A 17,515-nucleotide genomic window follows, 5' to 3' on the forward strand; every position below is an offset into this window, starting at 1 on the left:
TATGTTTTTTTTAAACATATATTTTAAAAAAATGATTTATAATACACAATGAGTATATTTTTACCTTGACAGAAAATAATGAGTTACTACGATTTTTTTTTAACATAACATAAATTGTATACATTTATTTAAATCACAATTTTAAACATACATAAAAGTAAAACAAATTTGCAGAGACCCACCAAGCCACCTTGTGTGTCTTGTTGGTGGAGTTCTTTTTTAATACATTTTTTTATTGTTAACTTAATATACACACAAAAAAGAGAGAAACATTGAGAATACAAACATTTTACAATTTTCATAAAATTAACTCTTGATCATTCACCCATTCATATTTTATTTTGACCTCTAACATCCATCGGCGACAAATTAAAAATGTTTGGAACGATATATTGCAGTGTTCGACTTCCATATTTATTGTTAATTCTTGGGACTATCAAACCTTCGTTGTGTGTAAATCGTGTATTATGGTTGTGTACTAAAAGATTTCGATATTTTTGTCAAGTTTGTTGTTCAACGATGATACTCATCCACATATTCCACGTACCGGCAGTAATTTTAAATGTTTATAAGACTTAATTCCATATCTTAATATGGATTCTACTAAAGAACAGTTGGTTGGAAATTTGTTGAGAAATATTGAAATAAAACACTGGAATTCAGGCTTCTTCTTGTGTCCAGTATTGAACAAAGGCCTCCCTTTTGGACTTCCACAGTTCTCTGTTGGACCAGTGCAGGCCCGCCACCATCCTAATTTCATCGGACCATCTTGTCTAGGACCTACCCACACTTATGTATTCTTAACTAAATAAGGTTGAAATAACATTATGATTAACATATCGCTCACTCCTTTCAAGAACGTCATAAATAAAAAATCGTCAATTTTCAGTTGTGCGTGTTTTCGGAATACCCAGAAAATTTACTATATTCCAGCAAAAGAGGCATATTTTTAACTTTATATTTACCCGCTACAGGACAGAAAGTGTTGTTTTTGCATTTTGAAGAAAAGGTATTGTTTAATTATTATTTTTTTAAATATACATAATATTTTTCAAATGGAGAAAAAACCTTCAGGTTTTACCTAAAAAGATCTGTTGCACAATAAAAAGTACAAAAAGTGGCTTTATATTTATTTTTAATACATTGCATTTTATTTTTAAACTTTGAAAACGTTCTCCTGTAAAATCAAGTTTTTTGGTTTATGACGTTCTTGAAAGAACTGAGCGATAGATGATATTTTTTGGCAAAATTTTCCTATTTCGCCTCGGACTATGTTTTCTGTTACATCTGGTAAACGAAATCAACACACTTTAGGCAGCTGTTACAACTATGACAGCTTACACACGCACACCATGTGCGTGTGTGAGAACAGCTTAACTTATTGAATTCATTCCAAAGGGAATAATTATTAATTATGAATGTGAATTTAAAACTTCTACATGTATTTCTATTCACTTTTTTGATCAATCAATCAAAGAAATGTTTTAATCAAACATTGCTTTTACTTTGTGTTTTAATTGCCTTATAATGAAGAATATGGCACATTGTCAGTCTCCATCTATGGTGTAGTGGTTAGCGCATATAACTACCGTGCATGAGGTCCCGCGTTCGCATTCCGGCTAGACAAAATAAACAAATCTTTTTCATCCCCAATGCGAGTATTAGTTCTATATCATAATTACTGGCAGCGTAGGATCTTGCTTTCATATGATTAATGTGTTTCATTTATCCGATGCAGTAGGTACTCTACGCACCATTTAATGTTTATAAGAGCCAGAAAAACAAGAAATAAACATGCTTTTGTATCCATATTAAAAAACTGTTTTTTTATTGATTAAATAAATTTTAGTTATACCTACACTTAAGATAGGCGTCGTAGCGAGTTAGTTGAACGCTCGACTGCGAAACTTTTGTCGCTGGTTCGATTACCGTCAATTCTAAAATTAATTCAAGAAATATTTATTTTCTGGTTATATATATATAAATATTTATGGTCTGGGTACTTGGGTCGTTTTCCATCCTACTTGCAGTCAATCCTCTAGAAACAGAGGTTTTTCGAGTTTCGCTTAAAGAAGTACTCTTCTGATCGTTAAAATAGTAATAAAAATATATTTTACTCTACAATATATTTTTAACAGTGCCTTTATTTTCATCTGAATTTATGTCAGATACTCGTCCATAGCGTCAAAATACTACATATATTTGGTTGCGACTAGTGATGGGCCAAATTTTCCTGACTCAGTTGTGCCAGCGATATCCTATTAACGGATAAAATATCTTATTTCAATAATTCATCAATTATTTTCATCGTTCATTTTTCCTTTCACATGCGACACGTCAATATTTCTTTCTTCAGACTGAAATGATCTGTCGTGCGTGTAATGCTGATTATCAATTTACTTATTTATGTCTTATCTAACTTATATTGTATAAAAATCTATGTTTTTACTTCCATGTTGCATTTTCTTTTAATATGCAATTCAATTCTGACAAATTGCAGACTTCCGCACGGCATAGAACCTATTAGTGAAGAAGTACGTATTTTTTCGCGAAAATTTGTCGCAAAATATACGCTATCAGTAGTATAATTACTTTTACCATGCCTTAATTCGGGAAAATTTGTAGTGAAATACATATTATAAGGTAAGCTACTGCTTACTACTGTATACAAACTGTGTTTAAAAAAATGTTTTTCTCATTTATTTCTTTTAAATATGCTTCTTATGCCTATTCATTATACCTGTTTATTGTTTTTATATTTTGCTATGTATTAGTTGAGGTTATTTAAAAAAAACCTTTTTTGTTACTTTATTATTTGTGTTCCAGTCTTGTTAACCTTAGTCCCATGTCCCAAAATGAGAAATAGAAATTACTCATCGGGAATATTATATATATGACTTATGTAATATGTTTTGAAAAATAAATAAATCAATAAAATACATGTTACTAGGTAACCAATAGTATAAAAACTTTTGCCACGTTTTTGTTTGCTATAATTTATTAATATTATTATTTATTATTATTATTATTATTTATTATTATTATTACAAGCCTGTAACGTTCGTATGGTATATACGTTATTTAAAATGCAATGAAAAAAATATATTCGTCAAGATATGTCAGTGAAAAACTTAACAAAAAGGTTGTACTCTAGTTTATTCATTAAAATTGAACTAATTTTTAATCATCTTTTTAACAACTTTTTTTCGCTGAGTTATAAAATGTGACGTCAATGCTACCTGAACAGTTTGCTATATTTCTTTAATGTTTAATGATATCTAACATTTATTTACAACATTTTGAGTGTGTCCAAATACTTGTTCACAAAATCACTTGAACCATCCTATGACGGTCGTCAGCCCCGTAAATGCCCAGACTCGATGAGATGTCAAAAAATAATATTTGTAACATTTTTCTTTTTTTCAGGTCCGTCCTCTGAGCATCGCGTACGACAGAGAGACCAATACTCTGGTTGGGGAGCCCCTCAACACTTTCTGGGCCGAGTGCTATGAAGCCTGCAAGGCAGGCGCCAATGCGAGAGCGAGAGAACAGATGCAAGCCAAGAATCATTTCCAGGTTCGAATTCCATACTTTTGCTATTTTTTTTTCGATTCCTTAAAAAAAGTAATCGGAAGTATTTATCTGTCGATAAAAACAACTGTGGTTTTCAAGACTAGTCGTGTGTAATTAAATCAAACCCAATAAATGGTATTAAAAAATTGTTTTTTTTTTTAATCATTAACATGTCATTCCACAAAGTTAGTGCCGAATCAATAATTTTTTTTTTTTGCACATGCATATCTATGTATCTTCTTAGGTTTGACCTCCTCCGTAGTTTAATGGTTAGTGCGTTTAGCTACATAAATTGGGACAATCACCTTTTCGGAACTATAAATGGAAATTATAAAATAAGGTGAAAAATGAAAATTCAGTGTACTCTGCGTGTATTTATTAAGAATTTTATTTTAGGCTCAGGTGATATCGTCCTTCAAGAATTGGCGTGCCGAAGACTTGCAGCGGTATAATAATTTCCAGAACCAGGTTAGGGGTCGCGAAGCCCGGGCCGCGGCCCACTGGAAGGCCAGAAGGGCTTTCCTCACGGGGCCCAGGGGAGCTTGGGATGCTGGGTAAGTCAGATTATATAAAAAATTCAATTTTTGTTCCGACTATCGCTAACGGTATTTTTCATGACCTGCTGTAATTCTATTTATTGTAATTGTGTATCGTTCTCAACCAAAGTGTTTTTAAGTGAAAAGTATTGGACGATTTTTTCCATGAAGGTGAGTTTATTCAAATTAATTACTAGTAAAGTTGTGTCTATCATTATCAATAATATAATGCCTTTTTAAATTGTATATTATATTTGTAACAGAAAACTATTTACTAGCGCCATCTATCGACTTTTCATGTAATGTAATTATCTTATTCTTAGAAATCTACTTTCTTCTTTGTGATCGAATAATGTTCATTCGTATTCGTATATCAATATAGAATTATTTTTAAAAAATACGGTAAACCAGTTTAAGGTTGTTAAATAAAATTGAATTATGTACAGGTCGCAAGTATTCACGTATATTTTTATATAAGACAAAACTTTTTAAGGAATAAATACACATTCTATGCAATCCTAGGACATATTAGCTGGCATTGTCTGGCTTAAGTGATCGCTTAAGGCACTTGCGTAACGTTCACTATTCTGTCCATTATTAATAATCCATATTGCCGTAATTCTTGGATGTTGTCTCAGTTGGAATTGCCATCATTGCCAAATTTGTATCGAAAATCTATTAATAACTACCAATGATTAAAGAAAACAGTTCGTTTTTTACCACTTGAGTTTTATTATAGACTACATGTTTCAGAAGTTAAACTTCCATCATTCAGGTCTGTATAATAACTAAAATATTTTAGTTATTAAACAGACCTGAATGATGGAAGTTTAACTTCTGAAACATGTAGTCTATAATAAAACTCAAGTGGTAAAAAACGAAGTGTATTCTTTAATCATTGTAACATGTCTTACCACAAAGTTAATGCCGAAACAATAAATAAAATAATAACTACCGACATACTTTTACATTATATCGAAAACACTCGAACTATCAGTGTCTTTTTTCATCTTACTTCGATTGTTTTTAAGGGTTGTTTGAAATAATAATAAAATATAAAAAATAATTTTAACGTTGCATTTATTTATTTGTACATGCAGTCGTAATAATACATATTTATATAAAAATAAACTTAACACTACGATATGTTCAATTATTGGATGAAGATTAGGATCGCGATATTCTGTTCGATTACAGTGGTCAGTATTTCCGTACAAGAAATTTGACAAAGATAGTAGATATTGCTTACAACAACTCTACTATCATATGGTCTATTTCTTAGTTATTGTGATTTTTGTCACCTGAAACAAATATGATGTCGTATGCGTCTTATAATACTGTAAACGGATATCTCTAACCAGATGAATGTAGCCATGTTTATATGTGGAGTCGGGTGAACTTTGGTGATGAGTGCTAGCAGGTCTCTAAAGAAATCTATGAGTATTCTAAATAATCCGTCATTTAAAAACTGTATGGGATCTATAATTCAATCTCTTCAATTGTCTTACGAAGAAAGATTTTAAAATATAATCTTGTCAAGTATCTTATGAGACTTGGTAGATTTTGTAATACAAAAGTGTCAAGTCTCTTACGAAACTTGAAGGATTTTACAAAGTAATCTCCCCAAGTCTCTTAAGAAACTGGAAGAATTTTATAAAACAATCGTGTCAAGTAGCTTACGAAATATGAAGGATTTTAAAAAACAATCTTTTCAAGTATCTTACGAGACTTTGATGATTGAAAAATGCAATTTTGTCTCTTACGAAACATGAAGGATTTAAAAATACAATCTCGTCAAGTCTTTTACGAAACATGGAAGGATTTTATAATACAATCTCGTCAAGTCTTTTACGAAATGTGAATGATTTTAAAATCCAATCTTGTCAAGTATCCTACGGGAAACCATTCGTGTCTCGTGTCAAGTCTCTTTACGAAACACGAAGAATTTAAAATACGATCTCATCAAGTCTCTTACGAAACATGAAGAATTTTAAAATACGATCACATCAAGTCTCTTACGAAACATGAAGAATTTTAAAATGCGATCTCATCAAGTCTCTTACGAAACATGAAGAATTTTAAAATACGATCTCATCAAGTCTCTTACGAAACATGAAGAATTTTAAAATACGATCTCATCAAGTCTCTTACGAAACATGAAGAATTTTAAAATACGATCACATCAAGTCTCTTACGAAACATGAAGAATTTTAAAATGCGATCTCATCAAGTCTCTTACGAAACATGAAGAATTTTAAAATACGATCTCATCAAGTCTCTTACGAAACATGAAGAATTTTAAAATACGATCACATCAAGTCTCTTACGAAACATGAAGAATTTAAAATACGATCTCATCAAGTCTCTTACGAAACATGACAAATTTTAAAATACGATATCATTAAGTCTCTTGGGAATCTTGACAGATTTTATGACAAAATCTCGTAAAAAAAGGATTGTGAAACGTCAAGTTTTAAACTAGGAATTATTTTACATGTCGTCAGTTGTTTCGCGTTTTTGTCAGGCTTTCTTTAGTTCGGTGCTAGGCTGATGTGGGGTGCGTCTAGCCAAGGTAGTGTCCGCCCAGGGGCAGGGCGGCTGGGGCCGCGAGGGCGGGGTACCCGTAGGGCCTGGCCAGCCCCGGGTAGACCGCCTTGGCGACTGTCGGCACGACCGCCTTGACGGCCGGCTCGCGGTGGACTACTGCGTTGAAGCCGTTGACCGGGTCGGCGGTGTATTCAACGGTCCTCCTGTTGCCGTCGGGCTCGATAAGGGTGTAGGATCCTTGGACTACGTCACCGCTGCGGGTCTCGTGCTGGCCTTTAGAATCCCCGGTCACGGCGTCCTGTTAATTAAAAATATTTTGTGAATTCTTAGTATAGTTCTGTCTACCCGTCTCTCTCCATTGCGGGGTGTAGACATGTAGAAATAGATCTTAAAGACTCGTATACGAGTCATAAGGGTTTTTTTTTAGCTGAAATCTTAACGACTAGTATGCTTAAAAGAAATCTCATAGAATCGTATGTGAGTCGTTCGTGCTTATTAAAAGAAATCACATAGACTAGTGTGCGAGTCGTTCGTGCTCGTTAAAATAGTTCAAATATACTCGTATGCGAGTCGTTCGTGCTTTTTAAAAGAAATTACATAGACTCGTATGAGAGTCGTTCGTGCTTATTAAAAGAAATCACATAGACTAGTATGCGAGTCGTTCGTGGTTATTAAAAGAAATCTCATAGAATTGTATGTGAGTTGTTCGTGCTCATTAAAAGAAATCACAAAGACTCGTATGCGAGTTGTTCGTGCTTATTACAAGAAATCTTAAAGACTCGAATACGAGTCATCCGTGTTTCTTTAAAAAATATTAAACACTCGTTTACAAGTCATCAATTCGTCAGCAGTTCTCGTCAGAACTTCGGGACACGGATCTGACTTGGGAGGATGCAAGGGAGCTGGCAGCCCACAAAAAAGCCTGGAGACAGTTTGTGGACTCCATATGCTCCACATAGGGAGCGGATATGGTTTAAATATTACGAGTCATCCGTGTTCCTTGAAATAAATCGTGACGAATGCGTTCAGAGTGCGTTTTTGTCCTCACCTCCACGGCGTAGGAGAAGGTGTACTGGGGGTTGGGGTCGTACGGCTCCGGCACGGCCACCTTGGCCGCCACGGCCACCTTGGGCACGGCGTAGCCCGGGTAGCCGCCGTAGCCGGCGTAGCCCGCGTAACCGCCGTAGCCGGGGTAGCCCGCGTAGCCGCCGTATCCGGGCGCCACCACGGCCGCCGGGGCGCCGATCAGAGCGGCGCGGGCGCAGCTGAGCGCCGCCAGCAGAATTGCCACCTGTAATTTTAAAAAATTAAAAATAACTGTGTTGCAATGCACCCATTTTTTCGTTTTAACCCTAGTATACTAAACTGTCGTAATAATTACGACGGAAAATGACAATTCTTGAAAATATTTTTTTAAAAATTAAAGTAAAATGTTTGTGTTTTTATTATTTACAAAAATACTTAAATTTCATACTATTTACTAATTCTTTAATCAGCGGTTTTAAACAGTTATAATCGTAACAAACATGCCGAAATAAAAACAAAACTTTTTTTTAACATCGTTATTTTTTGTTCATTTGCTTTCTAAAACTATCTATTTTTTTTTAATAAATCTTCATTAATCCTAGAATACTTATCTATCGTAAAAATTACCACGGCAAAATGACGATTCATGGAAAAAAAATTCGCGTCGTTCCCGCGCCCCCTGCTTCGTGGTAGGTAACTTCCTCTCAAAGCCCAAAGAATGAATGAATATTATTTCTAAAATATAAAATCTTGAATATCGAATTTATTCCCGTTTTATTTCTATGTCGTATTTTTACGAATATTTAGTAACAACGTCACTCGTAGGGTAATTAATAATATAGGGTTAAATCGGGATATAATTTGGTTACAATTTTCGCTACTTAGTTCATAAAAAAATTGGTTTGCAAGAGTGGTCTGTCAGGAAGCCGAGAGCTTCTGTATCAGATCCGGGAATGCGGAGATTTTAATGAATAAAAATCTATTCTGATTTTCTCTTTTTTGTGTATTTTATCTTTATTTGATAAGATCCTAATACTTTATTTATTTCTTCACTTTTTTATTTACAATTTCGCATTGAACCACCAATTTTTCAATCTGCTCGTATAAATACTATACGAGTACATGTAACACAAGCTAGAACGAGTATTAAACCAAATATTAACTTTTGCGAGTTTTAAAGGAAAACTTAAATTTATTTATTAATTTTAAATCAAACACAGATTTTTTGAGTCTACTAAGTTGTATTTTATTACCAAAAACACATAAAAAAATACAACTTAGTAGACTCAAAAAATCTGTGTTTGATTTAAAATTAATACATAAATTAAAATGGAGTTCTACAAATTAAACGCCAAATCAATAATAAAGAAAACTTAAATTATCATGATTATTTTAAAATGTTTATTAAATTCAAACTAAAACAAATTTTAATGAAATCTTCGTTTTCTTAGATTTGGTACCATTTATTGAATATTTGTTTGAAAATGACAGGAGGTACTTACCTTGAAAGCCATGTTGTACCGTTGTGTATTGTCTATCTCGAGTGTTCACAAGTTGTGTCCGTCCAATCTTACCCCGGCTCTTTATATCAAACCAATATGACCGCGGGGCATACCACGCCCGCCGCCCGCTGTATAGGACCGCTAAGGGCTCGCAATAAGTGTCACCAACCGAACTTGGGTAATCGCTAAACATTGCCACTACCACGTCAAATACGTATGACATAATAATGAATGTAACGAGTATTATTAGCAGGATTTAACATAGGTACTTTATCATAACGATGAATGCTAAGGAGAGTGTTATTGAGTATAGAAAAATTACCGTGAAAATTCAATTCGTCAAATTCTTGGAAGTTCTATATATATATATATATATGAACCAATTTAGAAACCTTGTTCTTGAATAACTAGAACTTCACTAGAGACATCTATTTGTGAGATGTAAAGAAGCTTTTTAATTAAGCAGAAACTCTTATATTAGTATGTGAGATCCGAATCCTGGATTATATTCACACACATGAGAAACGCCAGAAAATACCATTTTCATTTTTATTATTAAGCTTATAATTTGACCAGATAATTTATTTACAACATTTTTAGTGTGTCCAAATACTTGTTCACAAAATCTGGATTATCTCCAATTACAGGAGTTATTTTCATATTATTTTTTGACATCTCATCAAAGATGAAGAAGAATATGGAAGTCTGGGTATTTATTTATATCCATCTCACCAATAGATGTCTCTAGTGAAGTTCTAGTGATTCAAGAACAAGGTTGTTGGACAAGGAACATTGGTTCATATAAATAGAACTTCCAAGAATTTGATTGGAGATAATCCAGATTTTGTGAACAAGTATTTGGGCACACTCAAAATGTTGTAAACACATCTATACTATCAAAATCATTGATAGTATAGATAATATAATCAAGCTTTAACGAAGATTTAGTACATATTGATATCCCAACAAAGATGAAGAAGAATATGGAAGTCTGGGTATTTACAGGGCTTACGACCGTCATAGACTGGTTTCAGTGCTCACACTAGTAACATTTACAACAATATACAGAACTTCCAAGAATTTGAGTAGTGTGGTTGTCAATAATGGGTAGAGTTGGTGAATGTTAAACGTGTGTAAAGTGATCACTTAAACCAGCCTATGACGGTCGTCAGACCCGTAAATGCCCAGACTTCCATATTCTTCTTCATCTTTGATGAGATGTCAAAAAATAATATGAAAAGGAAATTCTATCATTAACCTCTAAGCTGCTCGATTCCCAGTGTCAAACTTTCCGTCCCGTGCTGGATTATTTTACATTACAATATTTTTGACAAAAAAAACATATTTTTATATATTTTTGCCTATTTTTTGTAGTGAAACTTTCGGAAGTCGTTCGGATATCTAGTATACATGTTCACAGTACGCAATTCACTTTACTTATGCGTTTATAGTGTATTTACACCAAAATATTAACATTAACGGACTCGCGGCAGAAAATTTGGCTGGCGTATAGAAGACGTGGCTGTCGTATAGTCCATTCGTTGCGTTGCATAATCTGTCCAGTAAGAAGATTGTTTATTATAATCTCAACAAAGATGAAGAAGAATATGAAGATCTGGGTATTTTATTATTTTTATATTTTTTAAACAGCAATATTATTACAACATTGGTCACATTCTGTATTATAAATTATTATTTGCAGTTCGTGTGTACATGTATATCGATACGCCTCGCCTATGCCTTGGGCGAGTTTGTTTCATATAATCCATTTTAAAGTGCATTATAAAATATTGTGCTATGCATTTCAGAGCTTGCACCAAAATACGTAGATCTCTGCATGGGATCTAAAAAACTTAGTATTTATCTTTAAAAAATAAAAATAACATCTTGTTTTTGCATGTAAATGCTTTCATATTCAATCCAACTTGATTCAGTGATATTTCCACGTTTTGCTTATTATTATTATTATTATTATTAAATGTATTAGTTTAAAAAAAATGTACGTACTTTTATATGCAAATAAAACACGTCAATAAACTACAACATGTACAAAGGTAGAATGGTGAATATGACACGTGTATTTAGTGATCACTTAAACCAGTGATCACTAAATACACGTCGTGACATGTCGTAATATCTGTAAATCAGACTTTTATATTGTTTTTCATCTGCATTAAAATATTAATTATTGTTTTGAATTTAATTGATTTATATTTTTACATGTTGAATTTAATTTTTGATTACATAAGTTTTTAACAAACAGCCTTTGTTGCGTCTATAATAGTTATTGAAGGGAAGTCATTGTGTGTTATGGTAATTGAAATTCTTGTTTTGAAGAAACGCTGCACTGGGATAAATCGAAATTACATACAGAGTTTCAAAATAAAAAAATAAAGGAAAAAAATAATGTACAAATTAATCGTTGCAGTGCTCGCCGTATTTCGTATGTGGAATATTTTCACCAGTGGAAAAATATTTTTTATTGGACTGGTTTTCCTACTCGGTAAGTTGCTGTCAATGTCTAACAATTTTTAGTTTCATTTACGTCGGAATGTAGATTTTCTCATTACTATTAATTACAAAATCACAAGTAAAACGAACTAATTTTATAAAATAAATTTACCATATCGCTCACTCCTTTCAACAACGTCATACATGAAACTTGATTTTCAGGAGATCGTTTTTAAAGTTTAAAAATATAACAGAATTTTTTAAAAAATATATCAAGCCATTTATTGAACTTTTTATTGTGCAAAAGATCTTTTTAGGTAAAACCTGAATGTTTTTTCTCCATTTGAAAAATATTTAGTATATTTAAAAAAATAATTAAACAATACCTTTTCTTAAAAATGTAAAAACAGCACTTTCTGCAAGTTAAAAATATGCCGCTTTTGCTGGGATATAGTACATTTTCTGGGCATTCCGAAAACATGCACAAATGAAAATTGACGATTTTTGATGTACGACGTTGTTGAAAGGAGTAAGCGATATGTTTATATCCTTTATATCGTGTTTTATATCGTATTTTTTTTAAATAACTCAACGATAAACTGTTTCTCCATTCCTCAGATTTATAATAAAATAAATAAACATTTTTTCATTTATTTATGGTAACAGAATACCAAAAAAAAAATTCCTTTGAGTTTTCAGTATGCTTCATTTAATATAGTATCCCCAGTTTATGAAAACATATCCATTTTCCGGAACGCACTGCAACGTGGCAACTGAAATTCACATCTCTCCGATCGAGTATGTAGGTAGTGTGCAGTATGCAGTATGAAGGTAATACATGCGCTTTTCATTTTTATGTCGGAAAACCCCGAGGCCATATAAGTTTTACATGAAATGTGGGACAAGCTGTCCAGATTATTTATATATCAACTCAATTACATAATACTTACTCTTAACTATTTCTAAGCTGCATTAAAATATGTTGGTATTGGATTTTTTTTTCTTGCATAAGATTCTTTTTCAGATATTTTTTCTCGTATGTGGCGTGTATATACATACATATACACGCGCACACACGCGCACACACGCGCACACACGCGCACTCACGCACTTGCGCACATCACGCACGCACATACACGCACACTCTCACACACACATACACGCACACTCACACACGCACACTCTCTCTCACACACACACACACACTCACACACAGACACACACACACACACACACACACACACACACACACACACACACACACACACACACACACACACACACACACACACACACACACACACACACACACACACACATACACACACACACACACTCTCTCTCTCTCTCTCACACACACACATACACACACACACACACACACACACACACACACGCACACACACACACACACACACACACACACACGCACACATACATACAAATGATACTTTATGGAACCATCGGCCGCATTCTATCCGCATCTGCTATACTCTTTCTTTGCATGTCACCATACCTAATGGCGCAAAGGGAACTGCTGCCTTAAAATGCGTCCTTATATGGATATAATTTGTGCGCAGAACTGATCACCTTGCCTTAATAAAATTAATGATCAGGTTTAACAAACAATTTGTATATTTATCTGTTGATGAGAACACCTCCTGTAGTTTTCGAAACTAGTGTTTATATTTATAAATTCATAGTGGTCTTATACAACTGTTTTATTTTTATACATAAATCATCATGTTATTCCGGAGAGTAAATTCCAAATCTATACATAATATAGTAATAGTGATATTCATGATTAAAAAATTATACATAAATTTTTCTAGATATTATATAACGCACCTGTGCGTTTAGGTTAGAAATGTTATGTTTTAATACTTAATAAGTTAACTACAATATGTGTGTCGTTCGATACAATTTTAGCATGTACTTTATCCTATTCGTATTTAATTCTACCGCTAGCCACCAAACGAGAGAAAATATCGTTTAGCTTTGATTATTTTCACACAGGCGTCGCTAATGTTGACTCGATTCCTGTTGTTAATATGCAATACATAGTGTAGGTATAGATACCGATCAGAACAGGACAAAAAGTCCTTATTTAATTCTGTTTATAATGAAAATATAATCGAAGAAAAAACTATGTTGAACAATATAATTTATATTCGAAGCACTATCTTCGTGATTTTCCATTTTGTAATTAAAATGTAACTTTCTTTTAAAATCACTATAATGTTTTATAGCATTTTATATAATATTTATTATAAAATGGAAAATCACAAAGTAAATGCTTCAAATATAAATTATAATGCTATTTAATTCAAACTTGATAAAATGTTAAAACTTTTTTTTAGATGATTTTTTTATTATTGTTATGTAAAAATCAGTATTCGGAAGTTTTTCGACATTTTATAATTAAAATGCAACTTTGTTTTAAAATCACTTTAAATTTTTTGTGATTTTAAAACAAAGATACATTTTAATTACAAAATGGAAAATCACGAAGATAGTGCTTCAAATATAAATTACATTGTTCAACATAGTTTTTTCTTCGATTGAAATGTATACATAATTTTTTACACAAAACGATTACGTAAAATCCATTGAAGTCATTGAGGAAAGTAATACTGTTTTTTTTAAATAAATTTTTATTTAAAAAATTATATTAATAACTAAATTATTAAAAAAATAGTTTACCCTAAAGACAGGTTTTTTAGTATTCATATTATTTTTTGACATCTCATCAAAGATGAAGTCTGGAATCATCTCTAGTGAAGTTTTAGTGAATCAAGAATAATGTTTCAAAATTAGTTCATAAGTACATGTAGAACTTCCAAGAATTTGAGTACTGTGGTTGTCAAAAATGTGTAGAATTGGTGAATATTACACGTGTGTAAAGTAATCACTAAAACCATCCCCGTAAAAGCCCAGTGTTCCATATTCTTCTTCATCTTTGATGAGATGTCAAAAAATAATATGTAAAATAACACCTATAATTGGAGATAATCCAGATTTGTGAACAAGTATTTCGACACACTCAAAATGTTGATAATTTTTTAGTATTGCCATGATTTTTCCCGTGTAACTATCAGAGAGCCAGTAACTGAACTTTCTTAATTTATTTTTGATTTTATAAAGGAATTAACCCATTATTGATATTGTTATTAAAAGTAGTTTAAATATCAGAAGGCATACCAAATAGCCTTAGATTTGAACAAAAATCGATAGTATGACTTTTATACATTTTGTATTATTAACATGGCACGATCAGGTATGCCAAATACTTGAAAGTTGTCAGGTTAGGAGTCGTAACAATCGGCGGGTATGTATGAGGAGATGCATGAACGTGGAAGAGGCGAAGAATGTTTGCAAGGACAGAGTGGTGTGGCGCTCTATTCTCTCTGCCTACCCCTGCGGGGAAGCGGCGTGATGGTTAGTTAGTTAGTTAGTTAGTATTATTAACATTTTAGATAATAACAGTATTCTTGCGTTTTTTCTAACTTCTTCGTTTCGTAAATTGGCACCCACAACTAATTTTCAGTAATTTATGGAGACTGAAATTTTACATGCTACACCGAACATGTCATCACAATGGACAATTTGCAATGCAAATATTTATCATTAAATTATTGTAATAAGTTATTCAAATTGCGACTCTTACTTTGCCCTCAAAGCTCTTATTGCATTGTGTGTAATCAGTAATCTCACATGTAATTTGTGTCATACGTACTTAAACATTTCATAAACAATTTGTTGTTCAAGTAGGCGTATTCAAAGCAAACAAATTGTATTAGCTTTCAATAATCAACCCCCTTGACTCAACTTTTGAATGAAGCCCTTTTTTAATTTTAAGTATTTTTTTTAACGTATTTTTAGAGCACCCATCCCCATATTTTTTTAAAACTATTTACTTCCATATATATTCGTACCAGTAGCGGTACTTCCATAGAAGCCCATAAGCCTGGCTTGCCTAACAACTCCGAATAAAAATTACCATATCTGCATCAAATTATTAAAAATACATAATTAGTGTATGGTTGTTAAATTATCGCGCGCTTTTTCGTTGTACTCGAATAATCTAGACGAGAATAGCGGAGATTACAATGCATTGTTTTTCTTTATAATACTTTTTGGGGCTTGCTCCACTGATAATGGTAAAAAGTGAAAAAATTATAGGTACGTCATGTATTCACGAATGTGAAATATAAGGGCTCTCCTTACTGGTAAACCCTAGGCACGCCACTGACTCGTACATATACATTTTTTTAGGAATCCTACCAAGCCACCTTATGTTTCTTGTCAGTGGAATTCTATTTTTTTTAAAATACCATTATTAAAAAAAAAAACGTTTTAACATTATAAACATACAAGAAAAGAATAAAAATAAAATCGTATAATACTATTTTTACAGTATTAAGTCTTCATCGCTTATCAATTTCACCTTTCGATTTGTAATTTTATTTTTATAAGAAAAACCCGCGAAGCCTCTATTTTAGAGGCTTGTCTACAGGTAGGATAGTAAGGATAGGTAAGGTAGATGTGAAAAATATATCACAAACACCCACACCTATTGAATATAAATATTTCTTGAATTTGTTTTGCAATTGGCGGGATCCGAACGCGCAACCCTAGTTTCGCAGTCGAGCGTCTATCCACCGCGCCACAGCGCCTATCTTGAAGTTAAAGTTAAATTAAAGTTAAAATTAGTAGAAATTCAATTCGGACGATAAAGGGTTTATACCAAGAATGACAATTGATCTAAAATACGTTACATACTTAGGAAAACATTGTTTAAATACGAATATGAATATAACCATACAAAAATCTTCTTTAAAGCCTGATAACAACATTTTGAGTGTGTCCAAAACTTGTTCACAAAATTGGATTATCTCCAATTAGGATTTATTTTCTACATTATTTTTTGACATCTCATCATAGATGAAGAAGATTACGGGTATTTACATACTGGGTATTTACAGGGGTTACGACCGTCATAGGCTGGTTTAAGTGATTACATTTTACACACGTGTAACAATCCAGGATTTATATAATCCAGGATTCGGACGTTACATACAAACGAAAGAGTTTTAAATATGAATTCTGCTTAATAAATAAAAGCTTCCATCATCCTGCCATAGATGTTTGTAGTGAAGTCAAGCACTGTATTTCGATTTTGATCAATATATCAAGAAATTTCAAAAATTTGAATAGTTTGGTTGTCAATCGTGGGTAGAATTGGCGAATGTTACTAGTATTTTTTAACATCTTTTCAAAGATGAAGAAGAATATGGAAGTCTGGGCATTTACGGGGCTGACGACCGTCATAGGCTAGTTTAAGTGATCACTTTACACACGTGTAACATTCACCAATTCTACCCATTATTGACAACCACACTACTGAAATTCATGGAAGTTCTGTATATTGTTGTAAATGTTACTAGTGTGAGCACTGAAACCATCCTATGACGGTCGTAAGCCCTATAAAAACCCAGACTTTCATATTCTTCTTCATCTTTGTTGGGATATCAATATGTACTAAATCTTCGTTAAAGCCTGATTATATTATCTATACTATCAATGCTTTTGATAGTATAGATTTGTTCAATATATTGTTATCCACCTTTAAGTCTGTACTTTCTCAGCATTTCTTCTCCATGTTATAATGGAAAAATTTAAACGTTGTGTTTCACTCTCTCTTGCTGCTCGCTGATAGTGTGTAAAAGAGACGTCTATTTACCAGTGCTTACTATTTGTTATTTTATTATTATTTGATGTTACAAGACTATTTGTTATAAGACTTTTTGTTTCTCTATTAGTGTATTCATTAGTGTATTTTTATATTAGATACTGTATATATGTATTATGTTAAAGGCT

The 17,515-nt window shown here is 32.6% G+C and overlaps 1 protein-coding gene and 1 pseudogene across 3 annotated transcripts in view; one reads left to right on the plus strand and one right to left on the minus strand.

The window, feature by feature from the left end:
- Nucleotides 1-17,515, plus strand: part of LOC148303845 (neurobeachin-like protein 1) — a 148,304-nt gene that overhangs the window by 80,622 nt on the left and 50,167 nt on the right. For both annotated transcript variants that reach the window (XM_088269309.1, XM_088269308.1), the window contains 2 exons: nucleotides 3,427-3,576; nucleotides 3,970-4,127. In XM_088269309.1, the coding sequence (XP_088125435.1) occupies nucleotides 3,427-3,576; nucleotides 3,970-4,127 (308 nt within the window). The remainder of the gene's footprint in view (nucleotides 1-3,426; nucleotides 3,577-3,969; nucleotides 4,128-17,515) is intronic.
- Nucleotides 6,393-9,196, minus strand: LOC148303847 (larval cuticle protein A2B pseudogene; annotated as a pseudogene). Its single transcript, XR_015838418.1, has 3 exons — nucleotides 9,185-9,196; nucleotides 7,705-7,947; nucleotides 6,393-6,954 (listed from the first exon to the last, which is right to left on the minus strand). The product of XR_015838418.1 is annotated as a larval cuticle protein A2B pseudogene (transcript).

Source organism: Brachycentrus maculatus, unplaced genomic scaffold (assembly GCF_059751285.1).
Source record: "Brachycentrus maculatus isolate JH-2025_06_01 unplaced genomic scaffold, ASM5975128v1 h1tg000344l, whole genome shotgun sequence".
NCBI classification, from domain to species: domain Eukaryota; kingdom Metazoa; phylum Arthropoda; class Insecta; order Trichoptera; family Brachycentridae; genus Brachycentrus; species Brachycentrus maculatus.